Consider the following 22,275-nt stretch of genomic DNA (forward strand, 5'->3'; position numbering starts at 1 on the left):
TTCCTGAGCTCCGTGCTGGAACTGAATTTATATGACTTTGTATAATCCTAACTAATTACTTTGTTGTAATTTATTTGATTTTTGAAGAATTTTCTTTAATATTGTTCTTTTGAATTTTACTTTAAAATTTTTCATTTAAATTCTTCACACAGAGACAGGTATATGACACATATCACATTATAATGATACTTACTCATCACCTAGCTTCAGCTGTCAGTGTCTCTTTATCTGTATCCCCATTCACTCCTCCTTACCTTACTTTGAATTATTTTGAAGTAAATCCCAGATATCACAAGATTTTAACCTGCATATGTTGCAGTGTTCCCACAAGATAGTGACTCTTTTTAAAAATAACTCCAACATCATATTATACTCCCGAAATTAATAGTAATATCTTGGTATTGTGAATACCTACTTAGTAATTTTCAGTTAGATGATGCATTCATGTGGTTCAAAAGAATCTACAGATTTAAAAAGGTGTTCATTGAAGTTTCCCCCTCACACTCTTATTTCCAGTGACCTAATTCTCTTTGCCTTTGGTAGCCACTGGTGTTTTCTATCCTTCCCGGAAGATTTAATACATGTATAAGCAAATACTTAGAGATGTTAGCCCTTATTTTTAAAGAAGGTTAAATGATAGATCCATGATCTACTCCCTGGATTTCCCTGCCTCCACAGTGTATTATGTTCTCTTATGCTGATCAGAATTTCCATCTTTTGTGAGCAAAATGGGATTAAGGGAAATAAGAGTTGGGTGATTATTCAGTTTCTTTCTTAACCTAAAAAAAAAAACAAAACTTCTTTCTTCCTGCTAGTGCATGTTTGTTACAGGAAACCCAAACTAGAGAGAAATAGTTTTAAAAGAAGCATTTATGGGGCGCCTGAGTGGCTCAGTCGTTAAGCGTCTGCCTTAGGCTCAGGGCGTGATCCCAGGGTCCTGGGATCGAGCCCGGCATTGGGCTTCCTGCTCTGCTGGGAAGCCTGCTTCTTCCTCTCCCACTCCCCCTGCTTGTGTTCCCTCTCTTGCTGACTGTCTGTCTCTCTGTCAAATAAATAAAATCTTAAAAAAAAAACCGAAAAACATTTCTATCCTCTCCTACTTAGGAACGGCCACAGTAAACCCCTTGTTGTATAGTTAGTCTTCATTCTTTATGTGTATATTATGTGCATATTTTAAAGGAGCCGATTTTTAAAGAAAATGGGCTTAAGCCAGTACTGTTTAATAATTTTTTCTCTAACAAGTAAATTTAAACATTTTTTTGAGTCACTCTGAATAAAGATATGTGTGTCTTTGTTCTTAGTGTCTGTTGTATTCTATTGTAATGGGATATATTGTGTTTAATCAGTATGCTGTTGATGACCATCTTTACCTTTTTGCTATTGTAGAAACCACATCAGTGAATATCTTTGTACATGTGATTGGTATTTCCTTGCAGGAAATCCCCAGAAATGAGCCTCCTGGCTCAAAGATACACAGGTTTTAAGAAATTAAAGTGACTCCAATTTATATTCCCGCCAGTAGATGTAAAAGAGCATATTTCCCTGCACCTGCTATTGAACTTGTTTCTGTAATTTAAAGTACTATTTTACTTTGGCTTAGCATTTCATTTTGGAAGCAAACTCTCACTGGCTACTGTCAGATTATTCCTGTCGTGCGGGTAAGGACAGACTCATTGTTCAGGGCTTTAGAGCTGGTCTCTGTTTTGAAAATGCACTCTTTTGTTCTCTCCTTGGCAGCGGCCCTTCTCAGCATCCCTGGCTTTGTTGAGCGGCTTTGCAAGCTTGCGACTCGAAAGGTATCCGAGTCAACGGGCACAGCTAGCTTCCTTCAGGAGTTGGAGGAGTGGTACACGTGGCTGGACAATGCTTTGGTGCTGGATGCCCTGATGCGAGTGGCTAATGAGGAATCCGAGCACAATCAAGGTACTTGCGGTGGGTTTTCTATGAGGTGGGGACCTTTTCCTTAGGCTCCTGGAGCCATTCTTGACCTCTTTTCCAAGGAGGACTAATTGAAATTTGTTCAAAGTAGAATTTTCCTCTGGGAAGTTTTAGATCATAACTGTTAACGATACTTTTGAAAGCTAGTGACAAACCTCTTTAAACTCTGTCAGAGTGGACCTGAAAGCAGGGAGAGGGGACTGGCTGGATCCGATAACCAGAGCATTCTTAGGAACTCAGAGAGTCCTTTCCAGGTCTCTTCATTCTCCATGGTTCTCTGGTGTTCTCTTCTCACTCTTCTGATGAGTAGACTCCTAGTTTCAGCAGCAGCTTTCTGGTGAAGGGCTCTGGCCCATCTTGGGTCAGATGCTTAACCCTTAAACGTTTGACTCTGGGCAGCAGGATGGGGTCAGATTGTACAAACTCAGGAATTCTCACTGTAAAAGTGAAGAGGAGTTCTGTTTCCAGGATGGCAGTGTGTGGAGCTCTGTGGACCTGCTCCCCGTGGCAACTATAAACAGCGACAAAAACCATCCATGCAAAGTCTGTGGAAGTTGTTCTAAGAGCATACAGTAAATGAGGAGCTCTTCAAGATAATTGCTAAAACTCAGAACAGTGAGAGTCTGTGACATTTGAAGTTCTGCTTGGTGGAAGTTCTACTCTGGGCAGGTGTGGCCAAAAAGATAGAACCCTCAACAGGGGACATGATTTCCAAACAAGGAATATGGTATCTCACCATTGAGGACGAGGGCAGACTGCCAGCTTTTCTCATCCCCTCCAATTTCAAGTTGAAGAGGTTGAATACTTGATGAGTATATCCTACAGGTCAGGGGCTCCCCGCCTCAACTTCATTGAGATATAATAGATTTATAACTGCGTATACGTTTAAAGTATATAGCGTGTTAATTTGTTACATTTATATATTGCAAAATGATTACCATCCTAGCATTAGCACCTCATCCCATCACATAATTATCATTTCTTTTTTGTGGTGAGAACATTTAAGATCCACTTTATTAGCATCATTCAGATCTTACTAGCTATGATCACCATTCTGTACATTGAATGCCCAGAACAAACTTAGAACTGTACGTTTGTACCCTTTGACCACTATCTTCCTATTTCTCCCAACCTCTGGTAACCAGCATTCTACTGTTCCTCCGAGTTTGGCTTTTTTAGATTCCACATGTAAGCGATATTATATAGTATTTGTCTTCCTGTGTCTGACTTCTTTCATTTAGTTCACTTATTTCACATAATGCGAGGGGCCCCTTTCCCCACCCACCTCTGTATTACACTCAGTGCACAAGCTATGCCCTAGGCCTGGCAAGCAAGAATTCTGTGACCCTGCTGCTCTTGCCCCAACTCACTTGTAGGACAGAGATTCCATGCAGGGATCTCCATGCAGCATGCAAGCTGAGAAGGCTGAGTCTGCTGACCCTGCTCAGAGTAGTAGCACCAAGAATTTGCCAGGAGGAGAGTTAGTAGGTAAGAACAGAAAGTAGGGAAGTTCAAAGCTAAGGGTGTTCTCAAAAACAGTGTAGATTTTGGTGGTAAGCAAATAAAAGGAGGCTGTTAGCTCTTAAGTAAGAACAAAAAGCTAAACCATAGGCTTGGTAGTTTACCAGCAAGAACGAGGCAGACAGCTTAGCAGAGCTCTTCTGAGATCAAAACCAACTCAGACTCAAAAACTACCTTTGCCCAGTTTTAATTGGATTAGACTTTGGAGCACTATGCCCCAAGGCCTTGTCAAAAGTTGAGCATTCTGCCAGCAATTAGTGGAGTCTGACAGCTGGGTTTCATACCAGATGAGGCAGAAATCTTAACAGAGAGATCAAGGAAAGCCATAGAGAGCCCTGCTGAAACACTGTCATCCAGGGAGACTGTAAACATGCCCACGGCTGCACACTCTGAGGGCAAAACACAAAGACCTCACTAGGCCAGGGAGAAATAGATTTTACTGAAATAGGCTAGCCAGGTCACTGAACAAATGAACAAAGGAATGACAGCAATCCCTGAACGGAAGGAAAGGGAATCCATATCCAGAGTTGCTGCACTATTTACCTAAAATGTCAGTTTTTAATAAAATTTGAGCTATGCAAAGAAGAAAGTACGGCCCATACACAGGAGAAAGCAGGCAACAGAAGTTGCCCGTGAGAGAGCCCAGATAGCAGATCTAACAGAGACTTCAAAGCACCCAGTATAAGGATGGTCAAAGAACTAAAGGAAGCTATGCTTAAAGAAGTAAAAGAAGGGACGCCTGGGTGGCTCAGTCAGTTAAGCAGCTGCCTTCAGCTCAGGTCGTGATCCCAGAGTCCTGGGATCGAGTCCCATGTAGGGCTCCTTGCTTAGCAAGGGAGTCTGCTTCTCCCTCTCCCTTTGCCCCTCCCCCCTGCTTGTGGCTCGCTTGCTCTCTCATTCTCTCTCTCTCTGACAAAAAAAAAAGTAAAAGAAGCTAAAGAATCTGTGACAACATCAAATAGAGAGTATCAGTAAAGAGATAAATATAAAAAAGAGCCAAGTGGAAGTTCTGTGGTTTATTAAATTATAAGTAACTGGAATGAAAAATTCACTGAAAGGAGCAGGAAGAATATTTGAAGAAATAGTGGCTGAAAACTTCCCAAATTTGAAAAGCACTAACGTACACATCTGAGAAGCCCAAAAGTACTGGAAATAGCATAAACTCAGGGATTTACACCCGGACACATCATGATAAAAATGTTGAAAGAGAAAGAGAAAATCTTGAAAGTAGCAAGAGAAAAACAACTCCTCGTGTTCAAGAATACCTCAGTAAGCTTGATAGCCGACTTCTCGGAAATAACAGAGGTTAGAAGGCAGTGGGATAACCTATTCAGAGTGCTGAAAGGAAAAAAACTTTCAGCAGCAAAACTTCTTTCAGAAACGTAGTGAAGTAAATTGCTAGATAAACAAAAACTTAGAGAATTTGTTACTAATAGATCTCCCTTATGAGAAATACCGAGGGAAGTTCTTCAGGCTGAAAGCAAGTGCCCTCAGACAGTAATTTAAATCTACACAGCACAGCAAAGAGCATTACTAAAGGTAATTACGTAATCATAAAAGACAATATAAATGCATATTTCTTCTCCTTTCCTTAACAAGTTTATAAAGCAGTTATATAAAACCATAGGTTTATAATTATATTGTTGAATCTGTGACATACAGAAATACAATGTACTTGAGACAGTAACAGCACAAAGAAACTTTGTGGGACCAAATTTTGTGACAACTTGAGTGGGACCAAAGTTGTATTGCAATAAGGAAATTATACGAGATGGTAACTTGAATCAACAGGAATCAATGAGGAGAACCAAAATGGTAAATAAGAGGGTCACTATCACCAACTCTATTAATATTTACTTTCTTTTCTCAGCTTCGTGAACAGACATTAAATTATATAAAGTAACACCACGCCGTATTGTGTAACCGCGCATGCAGTGTATTGTAGGGTGTGTTGTTGGACGGTTAGCGTCTGTAGAGGTAGCACGCCTAACAGTAATAGCGCAAAAAGGCGAGAAGGAATAGAGCTGTGTAGGAACGCTGGAGTTAGCATAAATCTGAAAAGATCCTGTCAAATTAAGATGTATGTGGCAAATGCTACAGCAACTGCAAAGAAAGTAACTTTAAAAATACAGGGAGAAAGTCATTAAAGGAATTATAATGTTATACCAGAAAATATTCTTTTACTACAAAAGAAAGTATTCTAGGAGAAATAGAGGAATTAAAAAACACATGAGATATGTAGAAAACAAAAAGTAAAAAGGCAGAAGTAAATGCATCTGTGTCATTAATAACCTTAAATGTGAATGGATTACAGCAGTTCATTGTTTTAAAAAGATCCAATTGTATGCATCCTACAGGAGGCATTCTTTTCTTTTCCTTTTTTCTTTTTTTCTTTTTTTTAAGTAGGCTCCATGCTCATTGTGGGGCTTGAACTTACAACCTTGATATCAAGAGTTGCATGTTCTTCTGACTGAGCCCGCCGGGTGCCCCCAGGAGGCATACTTTCTATTCAAGATAGAAATAGGTTGAAAGTAAAAAACAGAAAAAGATGCATCCTGCAAAGAGCAACCATAAGAAAGCTGGAGTAGCTAATACTAAAAAAGATTTTAAAACAAAAAATGTTATCAGAGATAAAAAGGACATTTTATAATAAAAGTCCGTTTATTATTATGAGTCTGTTAAGAAGATATAACAGTTACAAACATATATTTAACACCAGAGCCAAAAAAAAAAAAAAAGAAGCAAAGACTAACAGATTTGAAGAGAGAACACGCAGCTCAAAGGTAATAGTTGGAGGCCGGAATACCCTACTTTCAGTAATGGGGCGAACAGCCAGACAGGGGTCAAGAAGCAAGTAGAAGACTTGAGCAGCAGGTAAACTGTCTAGACTTACTGGATGCACATAGAACATACACCTAACCCCTGCAGAATACATGTTCTTCTCATGTGCACATGGAACGTTCTCCAGCATAGTCTGTATGCTAGGCCATCTGAAAAGCCTCAGTAAAAGAAAGAGGATTAAGGTTGTACAGACCATGTATTTCAACCACAGTGGAGTGGTATTAGCAATCAGATATTAGAAACATACGGAAATTCAGTGATATACTTCTAATTAACCAATGGTTCTGAGACAAAATCACAAAGAACATTAAAAGATACTTTGAGACAAATGAAAATGAGGACACAACATACAGAACTTAAGGACTGCAACTAAAGCCTGCTAATAAAAGAGAAATGTATAGCTATAAATGCCTACATTTTTAAAAACTAAAAAAATGAAATCCCTAATTTTTCTCCTTAAGTTATTGAAAAAAGAAGAGGCAAGCTATATTCTCAAAGCTGCATTCTCAAAGCTATATTCTCAAAGCAAGCAGATGGAAAGAAATGATAGAATTGGAGTAGAAATTAATGAAATAGAGACTAGAAAAACAATAGAGAAAATCTGCAAAACCAGTAGTACATTCTTTGAAAAGGTCAACAAAATTAACCTTGAGCTTCACTGACCAAGAAAAAAAAAAAAAAGATTCAAACTACTAAAACCAGGAATGAAAGATGAAAGAGAGGGTACATGACAATGAACCTTACAAAGCTAGAAAGGACTCAGGGAATACTGTATACAACTGTGCCAGCAAACTAAACAGCCTGGCTGAAATGGACAGCTGGTAAGAAAGACAAAAACTACAGCTGACTTGAAGAGAGAAAATCTGAACAGACCTATGACAAGCAAAGAAATTGAATTAGTAATGAAAAAGCTACCCCCAAAGAAAAGCCCTGCCTACATGGCTTCACTGGTGAATTTTGCCAAACATTTAGATTTAACACCAGTACGTCACAGACTTCCACAAAATAGAAGAGGAGGAAACGCTTCCCAGCTCATTTTAGGAAGTCATTATTAACCTGATACCCAAACCAAAGACACTACAAGGAAATCACAGACCAATATCTCTTATGAATATAGATGTAAAAATCCGTAAGAATATACTAGCAAACCAAATACAGCAACATATAAGGATTATACACCTGACCAGGTATGTATACATGAGTAAGTAGGGTTTATTCCGGGTTGATTCAGTATATGAAAATCAGTTGTGTATACACCGTATCAGTAGAACAAAGGACAAAAATTTACATGATCGTTTCAGTAGATGCAGAAAAGAATCAGACAAAATCCAACACCCCTTCATGATTAAAACACTCAAGCTAGGAATAGGAAGGAACTGCCTCAGCCTGTTAAAGGACATCTGCAAAAATCCACAGCCAGTATACTTCATGCCTAGACAAAGCTTCTCGACTAAGATCAGACACAGGTACAAGACAAGGACGCCTGCTCCTGCCACTTCAGCTCAGCGCTCTGTTGGGGGTTCTGGCTAGGCAGTTAGGCAAGGTAGAGAAATAGAAGGCATCCGGATTAGGAAGAAGTTAAATTGTCTGTCTTCAGACATGACATGATCTTATCTAGGGAAAAACCCAAGGAATTCGGTAAAAAAACAACAACAACAACAAAAAAACACTGAATAAGTGAGTTCAATAAAGTTTCAGAATACAGGTCAGTATACAAAATTCAATGTGTTTGTATACAGTAGCAATGAACAAAATGAAAGTAAGAAAACAATTTCATATGCAGAAGCATCAAAAAGAGTAAAAAACTTAGAGATAAATTTAACAAAGAAATGCAAAACATACGCTCTGAAAATTACCAGACATCTTTAGTATTGAAAGAAATGAAAGAGGACCTAAACAAACGTAACGCTATCTCGCGTTCATGGACCGGAAGACTCGTATTGCTAGGTTCGTACCCCACATGTTGAGCTGTACGTCTGTCACAGGTTCAGCACAGTGTCTGTCCAGACCCCAGCTGGCTGCTTTGCAGAGATGGATTAGCTACAGACCATGTATCTGATAATAATTATCTACTAATTACAAGGGACTTGAATCCAGAATTTGAAAGAACTCCTACTGCTCAATGATAAAAAGGCAACGCATTTTGAAATGTGAGCAAAGGACCTGAATAGGCATTTCTGCGTGGCAGTTGTCCAGATAGCCAGTAAACACATGAGAAGATGTTCAGCATCGTTAACCATCAGGGAAATGCAAATCCAAACCAAATACTACTGCATACCTGCTAGCGTGTCTGCCATCAAGAAGACAGATGATAAGTGTTGGCAAGGATGTGGAGAAATCAGAGCCCTCATTCCCTGTTGGTGGGCATGTAAAACAGTGTAGCCACTTTGGGAAACAGTCTGGCAGTTTTCAGAGGGTTCCTCAAAAGGCTAAACAGAGTCACCGTATGCCCCAGAAGTTCCAGTTGTACTTGTATTTTCAAGAGAACTGAAATCATATTGCCATAAAAACTTAGACATAGATACAGCTGCAGAGTTATAATAGCCAATATATGAAAACAACCCAAATGTCCATCAGCTGATAAATGGATAACAGAATGTGGTATATTCATACAGCACAATGCTGTTGAGCAGCCTAAACAAATGGAGTACTGATCCGTGCCACGATCTGAGTGAATCTCGAAACCATCGTGCTGAGTGAAAGAAGCCAGGCACAAAAGGTCACATGTTGTATGATTCCATTTCTGAGAAATGTCCTAAAGAGGCAGTTCCATAGAGACAGAAAGTACTTAGGTGATGCCTAGGGATGAGGGGTTTGCGGGCAAATGGGGAGTGGCTGCCAGTGAGTGCAGGATTTCTTTTTGGGGTGACAGGATGCTCTAAAAGCGGTTGTGGTGAGGGCTGCACAGCTCTGCAAATTGCTCAAAACCCCCGAATCGTACACTTCCAGTGGGTGAGTTGTATGTGAATTATAGCTCAAAGCTGTTGTAGAGAAAAAAAATGAGTGCCTATGCCCCAGAGTGCGGTGTAGACATACGGAGGGTGGTGACGCCTTGAATCGGTTTCGTGGAGCTGAGGAGATTTGCAGGGAAGCACAGGCCTCTCAGACCAGTTCGCCCATCCTCGTCCTTGGGAGTGAACCTTGTTGCTAAGCTCTGGCCATTGCTTTCAGAACTGCATTTTTTAAAAATATTTGTCCCAAAGACTTTCTTGTCAGGCCAGTGCCAACCTGGCACCAGAGATTGGCAGTGCCTCGGGGAAGAGTCCGAGCTGCCCGTGTTTCTCTTTCTCCACAGACGTTTATTACTGAGGAGGGCTCGTGTGCCACTCGCTGCGCCTGTTCCTCCCGTAGGCATCCTGTCCTGCGGTCGCCCCCGAGCCCCCTGAGCTAGGTAATGAGGACGCCGAGGCTCTCCAGGCCGCGCAGCAAGTGTGCCGCGGAGGCAGCATCTCCATGATAGCTCTTCAGAGTCTCTCCACAAATCACTTGACTCTCAGACTGTTCTGGGAGCTGGGCCAAGGAGTCCCAACATGGAAATTGAGTAATTATGATTTTTCTCCCAATGCAGGAAAATACTTGTTTTTTGAGATAGAATTTTCTCAGTTTGGTTTTCTCCAGTAAATTTTTCTTAAGTCTTTGCCCACTGCCACTTTTAGTTGCAGATTAAAAAGAAAAAAAAAAAGAACAAGTAGCAAGCAAGCATTCGCAGAAAAACTCAAGTGTTTTGTTTCTATTTAGCATACGCGTATGTGTTGCGTACATGTGCCGGGCGTTGTTTTCAGTACTTGGAATGTATTAAATCCTTTCCTCTTGGCGAATGGGGTAAGAGATCGGTACTGTTGCCTTCATCCTGGTTTTACAGGTGAGGAAGGAAACTGAAGCATAGAGACCTCCACCAGTGTACCAAGGCCACCCAGCTGGTGAACAGTAGAGCTGGGGTTCAGACCCAGCAGGCTGGCTCAGGGTCTGCACTCTTAACGCCTGTGCCGCGCTGCCCCTCAGTCTTGCTTCACTCCACAGCTGGTCGTCTCCCAGGGTGATGATTTTATATTAGTGCCATAATACGGCTGGAAAAAATAGTTCCACGTCTGTAGGGCACAATAGCTTGGGTTCTTGTGCCATAGTATCACCCTGCAGAAGTCACCAGACTTTCACGTGCACCTTACCCAAATATTATTTGATAACCACCGCTCTGCTCTGTTCCATATGGTTTTTCTGGCCCTTTGCAAAAGGCCTATAGGGCAGCAGTCCCATTGGGAGCTTGGAAGGATCTTAATAGTTATCGCTTCATCCTTTCACCTTAAAGACGAGGAAAACTGAGGGAAAGTAAACCCTAAGGTCTCCTGACTCTGACCAGTGCTCTTTTAAAATAATAGGGATCCAAGAGGGAGGCTTCCCAAGAACCAGGTGCTGGCCTTCTCTTGTGTTCTCATTCACTCCTCACAGCTACCCTAACCGTCCACGGTAGCACTGCTGTCACTTCCCTTCTCCAGGGCAGTTCGAGGCCTTGTGAGGAGGTGACTTGCCCAGTGTCACATGGCCAGCAAGTCGTAACTCCAGAGCCCTGAGCCTTCAGCACTTTGCTCTGCCGCCTTCCCATGAGTACTCCTCGCTGGCCTGCGTGACTCGTTGAGACTTGCTTGTTCATGGGGTAGTGGAATAAATGTGATGGTTTGCTGCCGCCCCAAATACGATGCCCGGCACTTATCAGGTGTCCCAGAAATATTACCTAGCTGCTGTCGTTGTTACTAATAATGAAGTTGGGTAAAATGAAAGTCTGTGAGTAGATGGTATGTTCATCTGTATCACTAGTAGTGATTGTGCTGCCTTAGAAAGTTGAACCTTAGAAAACTTTAGATAGTTCTTTGAAAAACAGCAGACAAGAAGTCTTGAAAAAGGATCCCTCTCAGTCTTTCAGCAGTGCCTCCTCGTAGAATCTAGGCAGGGGAATCAAGTACTTAGAGTCATTTGTGACTTGAAGAGAGATTGGCACAGTTTGCGGCTTAGGTAACTGTCTGGGCACTTGAGGGGGGGCTCTGTCTGGTGGTGGCGGGAGAAGGGATGAATCCATCACTGCGCTGGCTGCATCAGAGCGTTGTTAGTGTGTGAAAGTTGACAAAATTGCAGAGTCGACTTTTCCCCCTTTTGTTGAGGTATAATGGACATACAACATTACGTTAGCTTCAGGTGTACGGCATAATGATGTGATATTTGTATGCAGTGCAAAATGATCACTGCAGTCAGTCTAGGTAACACCTGTCCCCATACATACCGAATTTTTTTTTCTTGTAATGTACAGAGTCAGTTTTTCTAAGTTTCTACGCTCGCCTGGCCCCTGGGGGCCTGGCGGGGGTTTTGTGGCTTTCCAAGTCTCCGTCATGGGCTCAGGGGCCAGTCTAATGGCTCTGTTACCTCAAGTCTGTCGAGGGTGGGTTTGAGGGGCAGAAACATGTTTCCTCACAAGCAGTGACTCAACCCTCTCTCTCGGTGGCTGTCTCAGCCTCCATTGTGTTCCCTCCTCCAGGGGCTTCTGAGGAGAATGGCCTGCCTCACACTTCCACCAGGACCCAGCTGCCGCAGTCAATGAAGATTATGCATGAGATCATGTACAAACTGGAAGTGCTCTATGTTCTGTGTGTGCTGCTGATGGGGCGTCAGCGAAACCAGGTGGGCCCCTCCCCCATGTCTCAGAACAGGGGGAGCCAGGAGCACGTGCTTCCTGGGCACTAGTGGTGTGCCAAGTACTCCTTTAGGTTGCCTCTCAGGCTGTCTCTAGCCCTGCAAAGCGTAGGGCTGTTTTCCTTCTCTGTGTTTCACACATCAGGAAACTAGTCTTGTTCCAGAGTCCACCGTCTTTTCCACCGTACCTTGCCGTGGGCAGCATTTCTGGGCAGAGCACTGGTGCCCAGGGCAGGAGCTGGTGGCTTGGCCATGCTACCTGACCTTGCTAATGTGAAGAATAAAGGGTCATTGTGGCAAGACTAGAGGAGTCGCCAATCCGATGGGGGCTCAGGGTGATGGCCAGAGCCCGGAACTATGTCAGGTTACAAAAACTAGGCAACTGCGGGGGGAGGGGGGGCTCCAGATGTGCAGGGGTTCCCCGAGCCTTGAAGCAGTTCTAGGAGGGAGGAGCAAGGGCCTGTAAGCTACAAAGGGAGAAAGAGGGCTCTGGAAGTATGTAGTGCTCCCTTCAAGATAGGTGATAATTGGCCTTCTCAGATGGCTAATCATTGTCCTGTGGATGAAAAAAAGGTGGGTGTTAGGGGCAGGGTGGGTGGGGTGCTCAGCAGTCCTTATGCTTGCTTTTGAGTCAGACACTGGACTGTCACAACAGCTCTGTCTGAGACTGGTGCGGTTATCCCCATTTTGGGTAGGTCAGCCAGGGAGAAGACTGAAAAGCTGACATCCAGCATGGGGATGTCCTGAAGAACGTGAGGGGGCTGGGCTCGTGATCCCCCAGGCAGCCTACTGGGTAGAGGGAGCAAGCGCTAAAGTGGGAGTGTGCCCAGTGGGTTGGTGGAACAGTAGGGAAGGGGGGCATGGACTAGAACAAGCAGTGAAGGGGAGCAGGGGAGGGACTATGGGGCCAGATCGTGTCGGGCTTTCATAGGCCATTTTCAGGACATCAGTGTTTACTCTGAGTGACTAGGAAGTCTTCTTTTGGCTGCCGTGTGAAAGAGATGATCGTAGCCAGGACCAGCACGTTGGTGGAGGGGTGGTAAGAAGTGCTTGCATTCTGAGTATATTCTGAAGGTGGAACAGGTAGAATTTGCTGATAGTTTGAATGTGGGCATGAGAGAGGGTTTAAGGGTAACTTCTTTAACTCCTAAGGTTTTTGGCCCAAGCAGGTGGGGAGGTTAGATTGGCCATTTATTGAGATGGTTAAGACTGTGAGTTAGGGAATTGGGGGTGAGGGGCGGAGGCGTAGGGAGAAAGGAATTCAGTTTGAACAAATTAGGTTTGAAGTGTCTGTTAGATTCGGCACCTGGATTATCCGTACCTGGGGTTAGGGGAGAGGTCGGCCTGGAGATCGAACTTTGGGGGTTGTCGGCATGCAGTTGGTATTTAAAACCAGGACCATGGATGAGATCCCACCCTGATCTCCACAGTATCAAAGCTCCTTCCTTCAGCATGGAATATAACTGTTATAAAAAATAATAGTCACTATGCTTTACATGTGTTGAGTGCTTTTACCTTTTTTGGAGGCACTTTCACAATTATTCATATTGGAATTTTCAGTATTTGGTAAGTTATAAAACAGGTGGTAACCCCCTCTCCCCTCACTTGATGCTTGAGAAAACCAAGGTACATAAAGGGCTGCGCTCTCAGGCTCCAGTCAACAGAGCCAGGATTTAAATTCTGCTGCCCTGCCTCTTTCTGTCCCCCCATGACTGTCCCCTGCTCCCCGAGGCTTCCTGTTGCCAAGTCTTCATGAATCAGTCATTGTGGTCTCTAGTTCAACTATATGTTACAGCCACTGCTTCCTTGGAAGGACCGTGGGCTGGCCTCAGGACCCTGCCTGCCCGAGAACCAGTGTTATTCTGGCACGGCCTCATCTGCCCAGTCAGCGGTTACTGCGTTCCTGCTGTGTCCCCGGCACCGTGGGGATGTGGATTCATGGACCTTGCCGAGATGGGGACGGCAAGGGGAAGGGTTTCCCTGGCCAGACCTCCCAGAAGGCTCCTCCTTGGAGTGCTTATATTTGTGCCTGCAGGCCAAGTTCTCTGACGAGTCTTGGCTAAGTTGAAATCACTAGACTGGAAACTTTCCCCAGCTGTTGGAAGTTCCATTTCTCTGGTGCTAACGTAAATAATCCGTACTTCCTGTACGTCAGGCCCTGAGCTTCCCCCATGTTACCTCATTGCATCCTTTCAGCAGCTTCGCTAGCCCTCATTTTCTGTCGAGGAACTCAGGCTCAAAGAAGAACGTTGCTCAGAGTCACATCTTTGTCAAGTTCTGGAATCCTGCGGTAAATGCACACTGTGGGCCTGAAAGAGTCAGGCTTTAGGGTCAGAACACCTGAGCTAGGGCGACATTTCCACCACTGCCTTGCCCAGGTTGGTCCTGCTCAACTTCCCCTTGTAAAATGGGATTTAATAAGCACTGGTGCTGTGCTCAGGACTTTACATGTATTTTCTGACCTTATCCTTAACAAAGCCCTGAGAGGAAGTAGTAATAGCTTTGTTTTCTGTAAAAAAATATTTTTGATAGGTAAATAATTCACATAGTTCTGTATTAAAATGTGTAAATAAGTATCAGTGAAGCCTCTCTCCCCTCTGATCCTGAACATTCTGGTTCTTCCATGAAGCATCTAATTTTACCAGTTATTCGTGTATCCTTCCAGAGACATTTTATGCTTATAATAAAGCAAATATATTCCTCTCGTTTTTTTTTAACACAGTAGTATAGCATGTATATATTTTTCTTTTTTTTTCCTTTCTTTTTAAAGATTTATTTATTTGACAGCACAAGCAGCGGGAGAGGCAGAGGGAGAAGGAGAAGCAGACTCCCCACTGAGCAGGGAGCCCCACATGGGGCTGGATCCCAGAACCCTGGGATCACGACCTGAGCCAAAGGCAGACACTTAACCGCCTGAGGCACCCAGGCGCTCCCATATTTGCTTTCTTAATATTGAATCTTGGTGAATGTTCACTAAATGTGAAAAACCTCAATTCTTTTTTTTACTGGTACCTTATACCCTTCTGAATGGACATACCATAATTTATGCAACTAATCCTCATTGATGGGAAGTATAGGTTATATCTATTTTTTTGCTATTGCAAATAATGCTACCATGAGCGACTTTGTACATATGTCATTTAGTATGTATATGGATCTGTCTGAGGATAAATTCCTAAAAGTAGAATCGCTGGTCAGAGGGAATACGCATTTGTAATTTTTAGAGATACCACCGAAGCGCCCTTCTTCTGCAGGTGGTACCCAGTGTTCCCTCTCACCAGCAGTGCGCGAGCATGCCTGAGGCCCAGCTCACCAACACAGTATCACAAAACTTCCTTCTTTGCTAATCTGAAAAAGTGAAAAAGTGGTTGTGAATTGAATTTCTCTTAATATTGTAAGTGAGGCTGAGCACTTCCCATATATTGAAGAATATTTTGTTTTCTGATCTGTATCCTTTGCCCATTTTTCCTCTAAGGTTGGCCTTTTTGTTTAAGAGATTTGTAGGATTCTTTATGGAGGAAATTAGCTTTTTGCCTGTGACGCGAGACTGCCAATATGGACTTTGCTTATTGTGAATTTTGCCATAGGGAATTTTTAAAGGTTTATATGGTTGAATTGAATGGTTTTCTCTTTTGGCTTCTAGATATACTTAATATACTTAATACTTTAGAAAGTCTTTCTCATTGTGTCTTTTTTTTTAGTTCTTTGCATAGATTTTTCTAGTATATTTAGCATTTAATTTTTTAAAAATGTTTATCTTGCCCCCAGTTGAAATTTATCCTACTCTGAAGCATGAGGGGTATTTTTATTTCTTAATGATAGGAGGGAACGAACTAGAAGGATTAAGAGATTTGGTTAACGGGGCGCCTGGGTGGCACAGCGGTTAAGCGCCTGCCTTCGGCTCAGGGCGTGATCCCGGCGTTCCGGGATCGAGTCCCACATCAGGCTCCTCCGCTATGAGCCTGCTTCTTCCTCTCCCACTCCCCCTGCTTGTGTTCCCTCTCTCGCTGGCTGTCTCTCTCTCTGTCAAATAAATAAATAAAATCTTTAAAAAAAAAAAAAAAAAAAAAGATTTGGTTAAGGTTACAAAGTTCATATGTGCTGGGGTGGAAGTCAAACCCAGGGCTTTCTGAATCCAAACTCATGTTCTTAAAAGAGGACCCACCTTATAGTATGACTCCTAGGAGTGTTGTGGGGAATGTGTGAGCAGAGAATAAAAGTCTCTGTGCATAGTGGGAATACAGTCAGGGGTAGGCTAAGTGGGGTATTTTCTTTAAACCCCAACAGTCCCTACTGACTGTCGCTTTCTTTGTCCTAAAGATTGTTTTGTACATGCCAAGCACGAGACTTTGATGGATCTTCACAGCACGTTTGTCATAATGCTTTTGCCTTCCCACCCCATCCAGGTTCACAGAATGATCGCAGAGTTCAAGCTGATCCCCGGGCTCAATAATTTGTTCGACAAGCTGATTTGGAGGAAACACTCAGCATCTGCCCTGGTCCTCCATGGTCACAACCAGAACTGTGACTGTAGCCCGGTGAGCAGGGGATGTGGCAACAGATGGGCTTTACTAATTGTTTCAAGATCTGCTGTTGACCCTTTGAAATCTCATTTTTTTATTTTTTATTTTTAAAGATTTTATTTATTTATTTTGAGAGAGGGAGAGAGAGAACACGTGAGACAGAGAATGAGCAGAGGGGAGAGGGAGAGGGAGAAGCAGATGCCCCACTGAGCAGGGAGCCCCATGTGGGTCTCAATCCCAGGACCCCGTGATCACGACCTGAGCCCAAGACAGACGCTTAACTAGCTGAGCCACCCAGGTGCCTATCTATATGTATATATTTATAATTTATTTATAAAGTCTAAATAATCCCATAAGTGGATGCTTCCTTGGAGAAGGGTCTGCCCCCGCCTCTCCACCTGTGAGGAAATCCCTTCTGAGGCCCTCTGGCCAGCTTTGTCTTGCTCGCCTCTGGAATGGGGCACTCACTGTCCTTCAAGCAGGGCCCACCACTCCGTGACCTAGTAGCAAGTTTTCCCTTGTTCTGTGTTCTGCCCCATCGTATCGTCCAGCCATCGCTAGTAGTTCTGCGCTCTGAAACCATGCACCACCAGTGGTCTGCAGCCAAAAGGGCTTTAGCATGCTTTCTTTTTTAAAGGGGTCAAGGGCTCACCTCTGCCTGGCCTTTTACGGTGCACTGGAGAGAACATTGCACTGGGAGTCAGGAGGCCTGTGTGCCAGTCAGCTTGTTAGGAGAGGTTGAACGAGTCACTGAATCTCTGAGCCTGTTTCCTGCAAAAGGAAGGCCCCAGTCCCTTGCTGGTGCTGGGCCACATAGAGGCCTGGTCACCACCACGAAGGGGCCAGTACCCTGGGACTTGAACATGCCACACAGCCATCAGTGCCATATGTCCTCCCTGGTCCCTGTGCCATGCTCTGGGGACTTTGCTCCATGCCTTATCTTCCAGCTTACTGTTTTTCTCTTTAGCCTTGTCAGGTTTTGCTTCTCAACCCATCCATCTGACTTTTTAATTTCAAGTGAATATAGTCTGCATTTTGAGACATCTGGCTCTCTGTCAAAAACTACTTGGTGTTTATTCATTATGTTAATGTTCCGTTCTGTTGCATTCTATCTCTTTCATTACTTGTAACATACTTTTTTTATGGTCTCGGATTGCTCCGGGGGTTTTAATACTTGTATTTCTGTCTTCAGACTATCTTGGGGCGGAAAGCTGCCTCGCGCTCTGTGATGTAGCCTGGGCTCTGGAAGTGTTTCTTTAGGGCCCTTTGCTTTTGTCTGCAGGGCACATTATGGTTAAGTGTCCCAAGGTAAATTTTCATGTTGAGTGCCTTGGTCCTGGAGGTATGAGCCCAAAAGCCTTCTCCTGGGGCCTCCCCCCCAGCACCAGCAGCACCCCGACAGAAACAGGCACCCGTGCTAGCTCCCTGGGCTGCTAAGTGGGGTTTCCTAACCCTTCTTCCATGGAGTGTATACTTCCTGGGCTTCACGTGGGCTCGGGTTTCTGTCTAGTCCCTGCAGGGCGTTAAAACGCAAGCCCTGGGGGAGTAAGTGTAATTGCCACTTCTCCATCCTCCCCGAGCTGTCAACCATCTGCTCTCGTGCTTCCCACTCTGAGCCCAGTCCTTTCTTCATTTCTGATTCCTGTGGATTTTCCTGTTAGGAACTTAGCCTTGCATTTTAAAGAATTTCAGTTATTTTTTATCCAAGGTGTTGGTGGGGGGGGGGGGTTAGCAGGAAGGGTTCACATTAGCTTAATCTGCTATTGGCCAGATGTGGAGGTCAACAAAGGGTTTCTGACTAAAGAAAAGTCCTCATTGTGCACGAGGACAGAGGCTCAGAGAAGCAAAGTAACACACCCAGGCTTTCCGCCGAGTGTTCGGTTTTCTCTGGGAGTACTGTGCTGATGGTTTTAATGTCAAGGATGCACGTGTGTTCTAGGACATCACCTTGAAGATACAGTTCTTGCGGCTTCTGCAGAGTTTCAGCGACCACCACGAGTAAGTACGTGTTGTCCCTGGAAGGGGAGTTGTCGTGCCAGCTTCTATCATCTCTCTGTCCCGTCGAGCTCAGCTCAGGGGGACTGGGGAGCTGTGAGAGCTGCTGTCACCTTGGTGACAGCTGCGCAGGGCGCTGCTGCTTGGGCAGCCCTTCCTTTGTGCCGGGCCCTGTGCTGAGCTTCCCCTGAGCCCTCACGGCCACCCTAGGACGTGAGTACAGGTGTTGCTGGCCCCTTGGAGTCACTACATCTCTCAGCTGTCTGCCCCTCGGAACCAGGAGCAGACAGCTTGGCTCTTCACAGGGACCTCAGGTGGGGAGGGTGGGCTGAGTATTTGCTTTTCGAACAGGTGGACTGTTCTTCACCTGCATAAGGAGATAGGCCCTCTCCCATTTTTTTGAAACACATTGTGCCCTCTCATTTTTTATTTTTCAACCTTCAATGGAGAATGTAGAAGAGAACAGTTCTCTTCGATAGGAAAAACAGTGCGGGGGAGGGGTGACTAGCAGCTGGCCTTTGGCCTTGGCACTGGGGACAGTGTGGCGCGGACTTTGGTGAGCTGGAATGCACAGTCAGTTACTGCTCAGCTCTGGCCAACTGTTGGTGTACAGGAAACCGGGCCCACTGTTGCAGAGCTTCTGAATTTTTCCCTCAAGGGAAGCTAGAAATTAAGATTTATGTGAAAGGTTATGATTTTAAACGTTGGCTTAAATTCCTTTGAAACATTGTAAAAGCTACCAGAATGTGCCTGAGGACAAATGTGGTCAGGGGACTCCACTTGCTACTTTCATCTGGATTATGTCGACCGTCCTCTTTCAGAGGTTCTCTGTCTGAAGGACTTAAGCTCCAGGAAGTATGTGAACCCTCTGAAAAATGGCACCAATATGTTCTGATTGTGTACTTTTTTTCTGAGGAATTGGGTCCCTAACTTTCATCAGACTCTGAGCACTTATATGGGCTAGGCTCTGGGGAGACAGTGATGAGTGAAAACAGCCATCACCCCCACTCTCATGAAGGGCACAGTCCTGGAAAGGAGGAGGACATTAATCAGAGAATTATACCATTGAATGTACATTGACAGATGGAGAGAGTATTCTGGTGGAGGGAGCATGGTCTGTGAGAGAACATTTGACAGGGGTCGTGACCTGGCCAGAGGGTGGTCAGGAGCTCTTCTCTGCAGAAGTAACTTGTCAGCTGAGACCTAAAGGGTTGGCAGTGATAAATTGGGCGAAAAGGAAGAGTGAGAGGCTGACTGTTCCAGAAGAATCCCCTGTAGGAGGGAGTGCTGTGTGTTCAGCGAGGCCAGTGTGGCGGGTGATGTGAATGAAGGGGGGCTTGGCTCAGAGCGAGGCTGCAAAGGTGGTTGGTGGCTCAGTCGCAGGGCCTTGCAGGTCATGCTGGTGGGCTTGGATTGTATATATTCGAAAGCTTGTGAAATCGTGGAGGCGTTTTTGACATGGGATTGACATAATCAGAGTCCTGTTTTCTAAAGATCTGTCTGGGTGCTGCGTGTTGAGTCAGTTCCTGGGAGAGACCATTTAGGAAGCTGGTTCTGTCCACATGGCTTGGGTGATGCCAGGCCTAGAGGTGAAGGGCGCAGGAGAGTGTCACAGCTGACTCAGGCCCCCTGGTGGGAATGCTGGAATAGGGCCTGGTTTAAGGAGCAAAATGGAGAGTTGATTTGGACGTCATTGAGTTGGAAGTGCCTGTGAGAAGTCACATAGAAATGTTGTGGCAAACAAAAGGCCTGGAGATGTTGAGGGAAGGGCCCTCGCTAGTGAATGTGGCAGGTAGAGAGGAAGGGGCTGGAGCCCGGGAGGCTCCCTTGGCCTGAGCCCTTCTGCTGCCTCAGGGGCAGGTGGCATCAGGAGAGGGCTCTTGGGGGTTCTCTGATTCTCACCACAGGCAGTGGGAAGGTGAGTAGCCCAGCACCTGTCCTCTACCCCCTTCCACCCGTTTGCTTCAGGAACAAGTACCTGCTGCTAAATAACCAGGAGCTGAATGAGCTCAGTGCCATCTCTCTCAAAGCCAACATCCCCGAGGTGGAAGCTGTGCTCAACACTGACCGGTAGGTGGCGTCAGCTCTGGCCCACAGCCTCGCTGGGCTGCTTGCGTGCCCTGGGGTGGTAGGGGCTCAGACTTGTGCCTCAGGTGTGGTACTGGTCCTTTCTCACTGACGGGTAGCTGCAGTGTCCTGAGGGCTCCTGTGCGTCAGGCACCATCCTCACATCACCTGCATTACCTCGTTGGAGCCCCGCAGCGGCCCTGGGAGGGAAGTGCCGTCACCCCTCTGCTTTACAGAGTGGGGTGCAGGGACTTGGAGAGGCCACTTGCCAAAGGTCACATGTGCTCTGCCCGCTCCTTTGTCACTCACCTCTGCTGACATGCTTCTTTCTTGCCCTTTGCCAAGTCCCATTAGCGGGTTATGCTTGTGTCACCTTCTGAGCAGTAGGGAGGTCACGGGCTCATGGGGGTCCAGGCAGGGAGGACTGTATCCAGCAACAGGAGTCATAATTCTCAGCCTCTTTTTTTTTTTTTAAAGCAGGAGAAATCTGTTCAGATGAAACCATGCACAGTCCATAATGTCTGTAGGGAATAAAAGTAGAGCTGTTCTATTTGAAGAGGGAACTTAAGGGCCCAAAACCCCTGCCTGCTTGACCCTCTCTTCCCCGTGATGCAGCCTGAGTCATTTCCTCATCTAATGTCTTTGCTTCCTAGACCAGGAAGCTGAGGCCCAGAGGCACGGGGACTTGTCCAAAGCCAGCTGGAGCTGACCGTGGGGCCCAGGGTATTCCCTGTCTCACCCTACTGGCACAGACTTTGTCCCATCTGGTAGACTCTGTCCTGGTGTTTCAGACTCACTTTGGTGTAAACAGCCCTCCTTCCAGCAGTTCTGAGCACGCACTCTGGGTTTTTCTGGCCTCTGATCACTTGCTGGTGGGCCTGGGAAGGGAAAGCTGGCCTGAGGGGTGGCGTGATTCACTTGGCTCTTCAGCGCTAAGACTGCAGGAGTCCTTGGGGTGCTCTGGGCCCAGACAGCAGGAGGACATCCTGCCGGCTTGGAAGTGTCCCCAGGTGTTTTCACCCAGCTAAAGCAGCAGAGAGACCCAGCCCCAGGGCCCCAGGACAACAGTAACCCTTCGGCCAACTGGGACTGGGCCCTGTCAGCCTCAGGTCTGCCACCAACATCCGGGTTTTGTTCCAGGAGCTTGGTGTGTGATGGGAAGAGGGGCTTATTAACTCGTCTGCTGCAGGTCATGAAGAAGGAGCCAGCCGAGTCCTCTTTCAGGTGGGTCTAGGGACAGGCACCTGCCACTCCTGAAGGGCCCAGAAACCAAGTGTTTCTCAGGTGGTTAGAAATACCTCACTTAGTTACCAGCTTCCACCCTGGACATCTGACTGCTCTGGGGCGAGGGGGTCCGACTGAGCAGGGGTGTGTGAGCTTCGGCGCACCGGCAGCGTATTTCAAGAACTGACCAAGCATTCACCAAGCGCCTCTGTGCTGGCGTTGGACAGGTGGTAGGGAAATGGGAGCTACAGCCCCTGCCCACACGAGTTCCCTGGGTTGTGGGAAGCAAGCACGAAAAGAAACCTGTTTGAATGCAGTGTGAAAAGGAGCGGAGCCAGGACCTGCCCCGGGAGCTGAGGGAGCCAAGGAAAGCCCCTTCCCCAGCTGGGGGCTGGTGGGGTGAGCGGGAGGCGGGAGGGCTTCTCAGAGCTCCTCCTGCTCACCTGAGATGAGTCCTGAAGGCTGGGGACAGAAGTGCGGCTAAGGG

General features: G+C 45.5%; 1 protein-coding gene across 3 annotated transcripts in view; it reads left to right on the forward strand.

Moving 5' to 3' along the window:
* TRPC4AP (transient receptor potential cation channel subfamily C member 4 associated protein) overlaps positions 1-22,275 on the forward strand; it is a 67,150-nt gene that overhangs the window by 39,256 nt on the left and 5,619 nt on the right. For 2 of the 3 annotated variants that reach the window (XM_026503347.4, XM_044385780.3), the window contains 6 exons: positions 1,738-1,923; positions 11,801-11,967; positions 16,386-16,517; positions 18,442-18,500; positions 20,466-20,567; positions 21,705-21,788. In XM_026503347.4, coding sequence (XP_026359132.1) covers positions 1,738-1,923; positions 11,801-11,967; positions 16,386-16,517; positions 18,442-18,500; positions 20,466-20,567; positions 21,705-21,788 — 730 coding nt within the window. The remainder of the gene's footprint in view (positions 1-1,737; positions 1,924-11,800; positions 11,968-16,385; positions 16,518-18,441; positions 18,501-20,465; positions 20,568-21,704; positions 21,789-22,275) is intronic. The other variant, XM_026503348.4, reaches the window with a different exon arrangement.

The sequence above is a fragment of the Ursus arctos genome, unplaced genomic scaffold (genome assembly GCF_023065955.2).
Source record: "Ursus arctos isolate Adak ecotype North America unplaced genomic scaffold, UrsArc2.0 scaffold_16, whole genome shotgun sequence".
Classification (NCBI taxonomy): Eukaryota; Metazoa; Chordata; class Mammalia; order Carnivora; family Ursidae; genus Ursus; species Ursus arctos.